General features: G+C 36.2%; 1 protein-coding gene across 1 annotated transcript in view; it reads left to right on the top strand.

The window, feature by feature from the left end:
- The first annotated feature begins 10,418 nt into the window (after nucleotides 1-10,418).
- The window catches only part of LIN28B (lin-28 homolog B), a 123,203-nt gene continuing 120,813 nt past the window's right edge, over nucleotides 10,419-12,808 (top strand). The window contains exon 1 of the mRNA XM_067702953.1: nucleotides 10,419-10,463. Within this exon, the coding sequence (XP_067559054.1) occupies nucleotides 10,430-10,463 (34 nt within the window). The 5' untranslated portion in view covers nucleotides 10,419-10,429. The remainder of the gene's footprint in view (nucleotides 10,464-12,808) is intronic.

Raw genomic sequence — 12,808 nt, 5'->3', positions numbered from 1 at the left:
AATCCTTTGAATCAGTTCCACCAAATAATCTATATTTGATCAGACCCATTCACAGATCACAAGGCTGTGTTCAGTTTTGCAGTTGGTCAGACAATGACTGATCAGGACCACGCATTTGGTTCTGAGAAAATAAAGAGAAACTTTGACAAGAAAGAACTATGAAGTCGCGGTAGAAAATAATAGGGGAGAAGGCAGTGATATTTTGGGAAGATATACCAAAATACCACAGTTAGGTAAACACATAGTACACAGTATGTTTGGCCACAGATCCTTTGGCATTTTGTGAGATAATGTCTGTATTCAATTTGAGGTTGAGTATTTTACTGTTTAGGAAATACAATGTAGAACTGAGCTGATAGTAGGTTCCTCAAACTTCTGACATTATCTACGATGCTCACTGGATTCTGAGATACGTTACTCATTATTGCTTTGAACTGCACAATTAGGAGTTCACTATCTCCTAGTACCTCCACAGCGTTTGTTGGTTAAGGAGCAGACAGCGGGGCTGAGGATACGATTTGGTACCTTCTTACAGTTTCGCTTCTGCCTCTCTCCAGGCGCGGCCCAGGGATCGCCATCTGAGGCTCCTCCAGGAACCAGTGCAGCGCGCGGCGGGACCGAGTGACAGGCCCCTAAGCTCGCAGCCGCCAAGAGAAGAGCCGGCGGCGGCGGCGGCGGCGGCGGCGACCGTGCGCGCTCACAGCCCGCGCGGGGACGCGCCTTCGGGTCGGGGCGGGCGGCGCGCGTCCCCGCGAGCCCGCGGGGAAAGCTCCGCTGCCGCCGCCCGCGCCCGCCCGGCCCAAGAATGAATGGAAAGTTCAATCTCGCGCGCTCGGAGCGGGCAGCCAATGGTGAGGCCGGGAGCGGCGACGGGCAGGTGTGCGCGTGCCGCCGCCTGACGCAGGGCTCGAGTCGAACAGCCTGGTGTCGCCGCCGCCGCCGCGCTCCGCGGCTTCCCCCCCCCCGGTCCAGCCCCCTCCTCCCCGCCCGGCTGTGGCGGCGGAGCGGCGGCAACAGCGGCTTCCACTCCGGCAGCCGAGCACCGCCCTCGCTCTCCGGCCCCTCCGCGCCGCGTCCCCTCGCCGGCTCACAATGTGCTAACCCTCCCGGCCCCGCCGCGCGCATCCCGGGACTCCGGCCGCCGCGCTCCCTCAGGAAGTGACAGACTCCAGGCCCCTTCCTCCGCCCCGTCCCCCTGGACTAAACGCCACACACGTACTCACACCCTCTCCCCCGCCCTACCCGGGCGAGCGACGCGACCATGAGGCCCCAGAGGTAAGCAGCGCGCCCCGCGGCCCGGCGAGTGCGAGTGTGGCCGGGTGTGCGCGCGGGTGCGGACGCCGCTCGCGGCCCCGGGTCTGGCACGTGAGCAACGTCGAGTGGAGCTCTGTGCGGCGGAGCAGGAAGAAAGGAGGAGGCGTGAGCGCCAGGGAGGGGGGAAGGACGGGGCCAGGTGGGGAAGTGACAGGTCTCGCAGCAAGTTGCCGTTTGGGAGCCAGAGCGGTGTCCTGCCTTCGCCGGCCCTGATTTATTGCCCCAGTGTTCCCACCGAGATGCGGGCGGACGATGTACTTCCGGGTTCACACCTTTCTCTCCTCGCTCCGCGCCGCTGGGTCGGCGCTCTGTGCAGGCGCGGCGTAGCTAGCACGGCCGACGGGTCTCGCCGCGGCCGTCGCCGCCCAGCAGCAGGAACTGGCGGGCCGGGTGGGGAGGGGGCGCGGGCGACTCGGGGGCAATGGTGCAGCGCGGGCTGGGTGGCCCGGCAGCCGGTCCGCGTGGCCGGGGTGGGCGCTTCGGGCCCGAGGGTCTGCGCCGCCAGGGGGCGTCCGCTCCTGCCCTTCGCGCACTCCGCAGTGGAGCTGCTTTGTAGCCGCAGGCGTCGGGGATCCTTTTTGCGTCGGGATTGGTAATGTAAATTCATGAATTAGAATTAAGGATTTGAGGAGAACAGAGAGAGAAAAACGCACTTGGACTTAGGTTGCTTTTGAAAAGAAAACAACCAAAGAAGAATCAATACATTCGCAGGAGCAGTAACTGACTATTGACTGGAACACTGGATGCGGGCGCCTTACGAGGATTTGTACTCCAAAAACTTTTTTTTTTTTTTAAACTGCACGTTGATAAATACTGAGTGTTTTCGAGTAACATCTTACAGTATGTATTTAGTGTCTTCATTGCGGAAATTTCTTAAATGTAAGTAATAGTCCGCCATTTTGAATTGTTTCATGTAACAGACTGAAATCTTAGGTTCCTGTGTTTCCTTGAGTTCCTTTCTGTTCCCTCTGTGGATTTGTTTTCATCCACAGGATATTAAGGTTATCAGGTATTATTACTGCTCATAGAACTAAATTCTTCACCGTGTAACAACTTTACACCTACAGTTGTTAAATGAGGGGAAAATATGCTCGTGTTTTATTGTAGTTTTGAATTTCTTGGTCAAAATATTGTGGAAGTTAAAATTACACATGACAACTGGTATTAGAATGAATTTTAAAACATTTAACAGCATCCTTAGAAAAGTATGACTTAAAATTATATTTACTCGGATCAAAAAAATCCTCATGTTTCATTTTTTGTGCAGATTATTACCATATTTAGTTAGGTGATAATGCAGTAACGCTTTTTAAAATGCATCTGTTGGTAAAGCAAAATTTTAAGTCCAACAGTAAGTTGCGAAACAATTTTTATAAGGACTGCGGGAAAACTACAAAATTTTAAATTGAATTATTGGGAATTTATGGCAGTTTATGTGGTTTACAAAATATAAATTTAATTGTTATGAAATTTATGCCATGGATTTTTTTTCTGTTATGAGTTTGCACAGATGTAATAGAGGAGTCATATTATAAATTAACAACACAATCTGTAATAGTACTGCATTTAGACTAATAATTAACAGACCCGTGTTCATTTAGGGGACAGTTCTTGCTTCCCATATTCTTTATCTCTGAATGTATGAAATAGGACAATCCAGGTGCCCAAATTTCCTAAAGAGCTTTAGGAATTAAACTGACATAGGCCTCTTTCTAGTACTTGCTGGGGAGGGGAAGGTACTACAAATGAATAAAATGCTTTATTTGACTCTTCCATTTTACAAATAGGATCAGCTAATCGTTGCTTGATAATAAAATGTCAAAAAGAATTTAAGGATATGAATCAATTTGTAGCGCATATTGGTTATTAGAACTGTTTATAGGAGCTTTCTCAATAGATCTGGAAGCAAATGATTCAACGATCAAGCCTCATTAATCCTTGTCAAATTGTAGAGTGTCATATTACATGTCTGTGCCAGATTTCTTTCAGAAACAATGAAAAATTTGTTGTGAAATTAATCACGATTTAAATTAAAAATTGACTGTATTATGGGGGAAAATGCAGTTAACTCTACCTCTTTGTAAGTGAAGCAGATTAATATGGTAGTACTCAAAGTTAATCTTCAGAATGACTTATTTTAAAGTGTGTTGTACATGTAAATTTAAAAAGAAAACACTAGAATTTTAATAAATATAGTGGATTTAAGGGTTTTTTTCCTGTTTACTCTGAACAAAGAGAAGATTAAATAGATGTTACCTGTCTAATAGTTTGATAATGTTTGGTATCTGATCATGCACAATAATTTTTTTTTGTATTTGTAACACACTGCTATCATAATTTACAAATCATAATTAAGAGAGAAATAAGTTGTTAAATAAAACATATATGCATGTTTTCAGGTAACAGTCTTCATAACAGTCTTCAGGTATAGAATTGATGTTTCTTTAAAATAATTGAAGTGCTATTCAAAACTACCAAATTTAGGGATTGTATTAGAAAGCTCAGGTCAGGAAATGATCTGTTAACATTTATGTTAATGCATAGTGGAATTGATTGAAAAAAAAGGAAAATGGAGATTCAGAGATATATCAGTTCAGAAGTAATTAAAGCTATTGATTATGAAAGGGACTATACAAAATTTTGGTCAGCTAAAGAGTTTTCTTATTTGGTAATTTTTAGTAGAATATTACTGTCTTTTAAAATTCTGTAGCCCATAAATACCCGTAAGTTTTTATGTTTAAATGCTTTAGAGCCTGTACTTGATTCTCTTGCTTTTTAAAAGGACTGTGTTTGCATTATAAATACGTATGGTTTTTGATGAACCACATGGTAAAGAATTTGTAGTTTGCCAAGCATAACAATGGAAATTCTTTACATTACAAAACTTAAGACTGATTTATATGAACATATCTAGGAATATATGAAGTATAGAATCACATCGGTTTGAGAAACTTACCCAGTATGTACATGTACACTGTGTTGGATTTCTCTGACACAATGACTCTCTATGAAGTCGCTGACCATAGTGCTGAACCAAGACAGCCATGTTGGCCACTGCTAAATCTGACTGAAAACTGTACACAGAAATTGTGTAGATGTTCAAGTAGCATCATCATTGTAGGAAATGTATACATATATTTCATATGTACTTTTTAATATCTTCTTTTTACCCAGATGTATTGAAATCAACCAAAAATTGTGATAGAGAAATTTTATCTCTGAAGTATATTAATATAACATTGATTTTAAGTAGTGTCAGTAAAATCAATGGGATCAATGCTAGAGGTTTTCTCTTTCTTGGAAAGCTGCCCCTTGCAAATGAAGACAAGAATTTAAAACCAAGTTAAGTGACCAATGAGTTCTCTCAAAAACTGTACAATTTTAGGGGACACCGCTGTAAGCTTGAGTATGAACTTGATATTTTGATTCAGGTTTATATCACTGTCTAAGTGGCACTATCAAAACCAACATCAAAACATGTGGTTATCAAAAGTAATAAAATTACATCACTCATGAAACAAGTTATACTGAGAAACAATAATACAAGCACTTTTTAAATAAAGAGAAAAATATAAATTTTGAAATTATAATAATCTTGACTTAGCACTTTGGGGAAATTTTCTGTTGTTTGAACCAGAATAAACACCAGGCTGTCACTCCTAACAATGTTACTGTGTTCTACATTGTGTGAAATGAACACTGGTATGAAACCATTGTAGAAATTACCTGAAAAGGAATGTTGTAACATATTTAATATTTCAGTAAAAAGCACTATTTTAGGCATAGAACTATGACATGATTTTCCTAAAAATAGAATGGGTTGACATGCAGGATCATCAAATTAAGGGTCAAAGGTGACAAACCAGGACAAAGGGCATGCAGCTCATTTTCAAGCAATCAGTTCCTAGTTTTTTCATGGCTGAACAAAAGGTTAATTATATAGGAAAAAGGACTTAGTATTGAATGACCAGTTCTATTGGTGGAAAAACATATTTTAAATTTTTTAGATATTTTCAAATCAGTATTTCTTATTTGGGAATGCAAGAGCCAAAATGCTACTTTTATATTTTGCAAACAGTTCTTTTATGTAACATTTCTTTCAGCCACTACAAAAACATTTCAACTAAAATATTCTATACTGTATAGGTTAAAAACAGGCTTTACTTTTTTGTAGATTTAAAATTTTAGAAAATATGTGTAAATTATGTTTTGTCTTTTTTGCTTTAGTTTCTTGGTGTAATCTCCTTTGCTAGTTGATATCCTGATTTTTAAAAAATATTACATTTATTACACCATTATATCACTGGCAGTGATGTAAAAGTGAGCAGCCTCTAAAACATCTCTTGATCTTTCTAAAATGTTTATTGAAGCTATTTCAAATGCATGAAAAGTTCTCATTTAGTTGTTAATCTCTTGTGATATAAATTTTTAACCATTAATGTATATCAAAACTTAAAATGTCTATCAAATATAATTTTCTTATTAACATTGTACTTATTTAGAACTATTCAGGTTTACTTAGAATCATTTTTGTTTATCATATCAAGAAGCTACCTTAAAGTTTTTATCTTAAAGTTATGGTGGGCCTTCAAAATACATGTGATTAGCTTCTTTACGACACGACTTTTGCCATTATTTTGACTCTTTTTAATCTAAAACCACTATTTTTTTCTTCTATTCAATATGACCTCAACAATGACTCAGTTATGAGCTTTATTATATGAAACTGTTGTTTGATATGGTAGAAAATACAAACTGTTTGCATTAGCAAAACCAACTGTGCCATGGCTCAGTTGTTTTACAACATTCACATTTAAGCTATAGAATTGTGTTTACCAATTAGTATTTGTGTCATAGTTGGCACCTTTAAACAATTTTGACAATATGCTAGTTGACTTAAATTATTACTTTGAAATTTTTTATTTTCTAGAATAAATTATGTTTTGCTACAGCAGTTGAAGAGAATGCTAGAGCTGCCCATATCTTAGGTGAAATCAGTAAAATTTCAATTTGTAAAATGGTTAAAGTTAAATTCATCTCTGTGATTCAATAGCAGTATGACAAATACTAGCCTTTAATTTAAGGTTAACTGTATTTTAATATGTTACAAATAATAACTTTTGATTCATAAATATAAAAAATATAATTTTGAAATGTTTTTCATAAAGTAGTATAAATTTTTTTCCATTCTCTAAAGATAATGTTCAAAATAGTTCAGTAAATGTGAGGTTTCTTGTTTTAGCACTCCTATCTATACCTATGAATTTTCAGTTACATAAAGTCACATGTAAATATTTGTCTTAACTTTAGTTTTAAGTATTTTCTTTAAATTTTCTGTATCTGTATATAATTGAAGGTACAGCATTTTCAGTTTTATCCAAAGTTACAGTAGGATGTTGAGTTAAATTACACAATAATTTACCCTGATTTTGCTTAGACAGCATTTGAATTTAGTTTATTGACTAATCGGCAAAAAAATAATTACAGTGAAACATTTTACTACGTATTAAACATTCCTTTAGAGGACGATGTAAGAAAACATTTTCATAAAGCACACACATTCACTTCAATGTTGAACCTCCACATCTAATGTTTTATTTCATATGTGTATGTGTTATATTTAAGTTATAGTAAATGTAAATAAATACTGTGCTTTAGGTTTTACTCTGGGGTTTATAGTATGTTTGCTATATGATTTTAAGTAGTCATTTAAAAACTTTCCCCCCAACTATTCTTCGAAGAAAGGAAAGTCACATTATTGCCTACTTTGCTTTCCAAAGAATGATTTAGTTCAGTGATGGCTGAGACACATTGTAAATAGGCTATAATTTTTGTTATAAACCATGAAGTGAATATTTAATAAACTATAATGTGCTTTTACCCTTACATTGTTTTAGAAAATATAGAAACAAAAATTTAACCTTTTTTTTAAATGTTGAGAAGTTGTAGTGATGAGAATAAATAATGAAATACTTTTACTTTATTATGGTGAATATTCTTGATTGCTAAATCATTTTTTGCCAACCTAAAGTAACTATTGTTTTTTATTAATATTAGAAGTAAAGGCTAATATGATGTCAATTGAATTTAAATAAAGTTCTCAGTAATATGTTATATAGCAGTATTTTATTTTATTACTACTCAGTTTTCTGGGCTTAGCATCTTGGCAATTTTTAAATAAATTATAGTGTATAATGCATAGTAGTAAGCATTTTCCTTTACATTGAATAGTTACAATAGTGGATTAACAACAATATGCAATGTACTTGAGAAGAATATTGTTACATATTTTACTAGGAACAAATATGAAATCTTGGAGTGTTTGTAATGAATGGTGTTAAGTTAGGCAATTTTATAATAGTAAGTCTATAGTATATTTAAAATAAAATCATTGAAGTCACTTTATTTGTACATATTTTATGTTTGCAATAGTCAACTGATTAATTCCCTATCACATTCTCTTGGTGAAAAGATTTTTAAGAAAAAATTTGTTTATAGTCTATTTAATTCATAAAAGGCATCCTAGAGATAGTCAGCCCAGGTTCAGAAATTCATTAAGTCTTTGATTCATTAAAAAATATGTATTGAACACTAAAGAAAGCTAGGATTACAGTGATGAGCTAAATGTACTCTATTCCTCCCACTCATAGAACATAGAGTCAAGTTAGGAGAGAGAACATCATGGGCTATTACAGTCAATTACAGTACGGTGCTAAATGGTAGAGGCATTGTACTCAGTATGGAACAATAAGAAAAAGAGATCTAAGTGGAGATTTAAATGATGATTAGGGATTATCCTAGTGAAGGGGCAAAGAAGTGCATTATAATATTAAATAGAGATACCTGTGTATAAAATTATAAATAGCTGTTTTGGGAGTATTTCGTGCATTTAAAGAATTATTTTCATTCTTTATTGTTATTTCTTTTCAAAAAAGTCACCTATAGTCAGAATATGAACATTTAATATTGTGAATATTTTATATAACATTAACCTATCAAATCCCTATCATAGTTGTTCATATGGATGGATATTAATATCTATATTTAAACTTCTATTTTCTCTTCCAACTCTTTTGTTTGTGAAAATTTTAAAATCATTATTTAACATCAGTGAAATATATTGATATCTGTGAAATAATTCCACCTTACTTTTCGTTTGAAAAGTTTGATAATATTAAAACTATCAATAACCAAAAACATCATGTGTAAGTTTGGATAATGAAAAATCTGAACATTTTTATCATTCAAATTGTCCTGCTTTCTTTAAACCCAGAAAGCTCATAGTTTGAGCTCTTAAAATTAAATAGTGTTATTTAGCTAATTTTTACACCATTTGACTTTCACTTTATTAGATTTCACATTTATAATAACTTATCATCTGACTTATTTGAAAAAAATGTTTGCAAACACTTTCTGTGTTTCACATCTTTAGAATATGTCATTTTGAACTTTTTTGCAAATATATAAGCAGAGAAGATCAAGTCTGGGCTGTGGGCTATTAGAAAAACATGAGCTAGGTTTTGCTGAAATTTATTTATAGTATTTAAATACCCCCTCACTAAACCAAATGTGCAAAATAAAATTTAATATACGCTCAATGTAAAGGAAAACTAGTAAGTTTTAATAATGAATTTTGTTAACATTAGGGACTGTCATCTTTTTTTTTAATTTTTATACAGGAGGTTCTTGTTAGTTATCTATTTTATACATATTAGTGTATACATGTCAATCCCAATCGCCCAGTTCATCCCCCCCACCCCCACCCCCACCCCGGCTATCCCCCCTTGGTGTCCATATGTTTGTTCTCTATGTCTGTGCCTCTATTTCTGCCTTGTAAACCTGTTCATCTGTACCATTTTTCTAGATTCCACATCTATGTGTTAATATATGATATTTGTTTTTCTCTTTCTGACTTACTTCACTCTGTATGACAGTCTCTAGGTCCATCCACGTCTCTACAAACGAGGGGCTGTCAATATCATCTGTCTTTTGGTTGTAAACACAGGATAACTAAAGGACTTAATGCACAGAGGTTCACGTGCCTTTTGTTCACATTCTTCCTCTATTCTTTTCAAATCTTACTCAGTGAGATTGTCATCCTTTGTAAGAAGAATCTTGGGTCAACATTCAGTAGAACTCTGCATTTGGAAAAGCCTCCATTTCGTTTTGAGAAGAAAATTAGGTCACAACTTAGAGAATTTACACATAATGATTTATTTTTTTGTGAGTTGATATAGTAGATACAGTGTGTAAAAACTTAGTTAAGGAAGGAAAGACAGCCCTGGGTGGTGGCAGGTGAGTGTATGCATGTTCAAACCAATCTGTTTTCCAAGCTTTAATAACTCGGACCCGAGGATAAAAATGATAATTCAGTGGTCATCAGGAATTTTTCTTCCAACCTCTATACTTCATTACTGGGTGACCTCTTTATTGCAAGTTTTATTGTGTTGTGACATCTGCCAGTGGATATATTAGAAACATTAGTACTTGCTCATATTTTTTTAAGGAGAACTGATTTTGCTTATAAAATCTGGGTTAATGCATATTAGATATCTTTAATTAAATATACTCAATGATTAAATGTATTACCTCTTAAAGTAATTTTTTTCTCAAAAAGTATTTGAATGTAATAGACCCAGTATCAGGGGTATAGTATCACAATTAGAGTCTCATGATTTATCTTCTAAAAGATATCTGAATAATCAAATTAGTCCATCAAGGAACAGAGTATCATAGGTTAAGTTCATTTTTAACTGTGGTTAAAAAAGAGAATGGGATTCTTGAATTACAGTGTAAAATTAAATATTAAAAAAATTTAAAACTGCATTGTTCCTGAAATCTGGATCTTTGACTACATCTTAGTGGTCTTGTTTAGAATGTTTTTTAAACTACCATCCTTTAATTGGAATGAAAGGCAAGTTTATGCCAATTGGTTATCTAATTTTGCTAGGTGAGTCTTAAATTGTAAAAAAAAGTTTACAGGTCACTTCACAGAGTCAAAACCTAAGCATTTTATTGCTTTCTAATGAGCTATTAAGCTGAAGAAGAGGCAATTAAATGAGCAATTAATGTAGTACTGACTTGAGCTCTCTGATTTTAGGTTCTTCAGAAGACAATGAGGTCATTCAACCAGGTTTCATCAGCCCCAGGTTAGTCTTTTTTTTTAATTAAATTTTTACTTAACTAATATTTATTTAAAAAGATCATTGGAGGCATATGAGAAAACATGACAGCCCTCAGGCATTCTCCACTTTGGCAAGATGGGTATGGTACTCATCTTGTACCTACTGTACTCCAGATCACTTCATCTATAAACTGATACTCCCACCAGAATTGCATGGATGAAATCTTCTAATTAACTCCTTTTCCTCCTGATTTTAGCAATATTGGATTTTGTGATTCCCTTTTCTGTATCTCAGGCAAAACAGATAATATTTAAATGTTAATGGAGCTGAATGAAAAGTATTTGTGGCTTGTTCATTTTTGTAAAGCCCGTAGCAAAATAGGCACTCACAAGTATATGCTGAATTAATTTAAAGCTAGAGACTTGCTCCTGTTTTCAAAAAATTTACCATAACATAAATAGCACAATATATTAGCCATGTTTTTCAGGGAATTAGAGAATTTTCCTAATCTAGGAAAGCTCCATTTATTTTGCTTTTCATGAGCATGTATCAAATTTGTTCCTCACTATACTACAAAAATGAGTCATGTGAACTTTTAACATCTTAAACCTACACTTAAAATATCTATATATATATATGTATATCCTTTCATTTATTTAGGTGTACTGTAAACCTAGGCTTTTAATGGAGAAATATTCTCTTGTATTACTGAAACTAACTGAAAACTGACAATACTATTTTCAGTAACAGTTTTATTTGTATTAGTATTTTAATGTATTACTCTGGCTTCTGCTCTCATACAGTTAATGCCTTGGGTCTACTCTTGACTAAACTCTTGACTAATACTGCTTTCAAAACTCTTAAGAGCTATGAGATGACAGAGTTTATGAGCATTTATAAGTACAAGTGAAATGCTGTTATTCTATTATTAAGCTTATCAAATACAGGATTGTAGGTAGCAAGAGGAAAGCAGTAGGAATCAAAAGGTTTAATGAGGAAACCACTGATAGGCATTGCCTTTTGACAAGCACTTTACTTTTTTCTGGAGTGAATCCTTTGACATAGAGATGATGCTCTAAAGAGTACCATGAAAAAGAAGATTCCGAAAAGTTGCTACAATATTTTAATTTACCAGCTCTTTTCACCTTACTATTGATTGTGGTTTCCCTCTGGGGGCAAATTGGAGGCAGTCCAGAGGCCCTTTTCTCTTCTGCTGGGAAGTAATGTTAACACCAGTGTGTTAAGTGACTGCAATAAAGTTTCATGTCTGTGTTTCCTTGTGATTAAAAAGCGTTGGCCAGGGAGAGGTTGCACTTTCACCAAAAGAAAGGTTATTGCCAGAGATTGCATTTAAGCCAAAGATTTGAGCATCAACTGCTCCAGTGTCCTCACTTTGCAGGTGAGGAAACTGAGGCCCAGAGAAGCTTAATGATCCAAGGTCACACACAAGGTTATTAAATGGGACCAGAACTCTGGCCTCCGGTTTCTAGCTGGGTGCTTTTTCTCCACAGATTTGCTTCCTGCACAGGCATCTTTAAAGCCTGAAGATTTCTTCTCATTTGCCTCATCTTTTACTCCTGTACTATTTTTTCCCTTCCTATTTTCCACCTACCTGTCCTCTTCCCCAAAATTAACCTAAAGTGAAAATATTAAAAGAAATACCTAGGAAGCCGTCCATACTCTTCTTTTTTTTTTTGCGGTACGCGGGCCTCTCACTGTTGTGGCCTCTCCCGTTGCGGAGCAGAGGCTCCGGACGCGCAAGCTCAGCGGCCATGGTTCACGGGCCCAGCTGCTCCGCGGCACGTGGGATCTTCCCGGACCGGGGCACGAACCCCTGTCCCCTGCATCGGCAGGCGGACTCTCAACCACTGCGCCACAGTCCACACTCTTATTCCAGTTATTTGTTTTGATGAGATTAAGTTTTAAAGGGTAAATTTTCATTCATTGCTTTGAGAGGGAAAAATTGTTATGTTTACATTATTTAGTGTCATTTCTGCAGACTCAGAATATTTATTGCAAAAAGGTCTGTAAATTATGAGGCATACCTGTTCAAGTAGTACAGGTGAAAAATCTGGACTCATTTTTCAAATAAAACATGAAGAACCTTCATTTTGTGCTATTCTGGGCAAAGTAATGTAATGCTTATTGCTAAATGATTTCTCTAACCTATTGCTGTCTTAATTAAAATCATTTAGGAAAGTATTTGTTGTGCACAATTCAGAAAATATTTGGGAGGAGTAATAATAAAATTTTTACTTTTCCTTTTAATTGAAGAAGTATGTTAATAGAATATGATTTTTCCTATTCCAGTTAAAAAATAGTAAACTTTCTACAAAATGATGGTGTTAAAATAATGCCCCTTTTCTGAA

The sequence above is a fragment of the Pseudorca crassidens genome, chromosome 13 (genome assembly GCF_039906515.1).
Source record: "Pseudorca crassidens isolate mPseCra1 chromosome 13, mPseCra1.hap1, whole genome shotgun sequence".
Lineage (NCBI taxonomy): Eukaryota > Metazoa > Chordata > Mammalia > Artiodactyla > Delphinidae > Pseudorca > Pseudorca crassidens.
The sequence above is the reverse complement of the archived record's forward strand: the minus strand, read 5'-3'. Positions and strand labels throughout refer to the sequence as shown.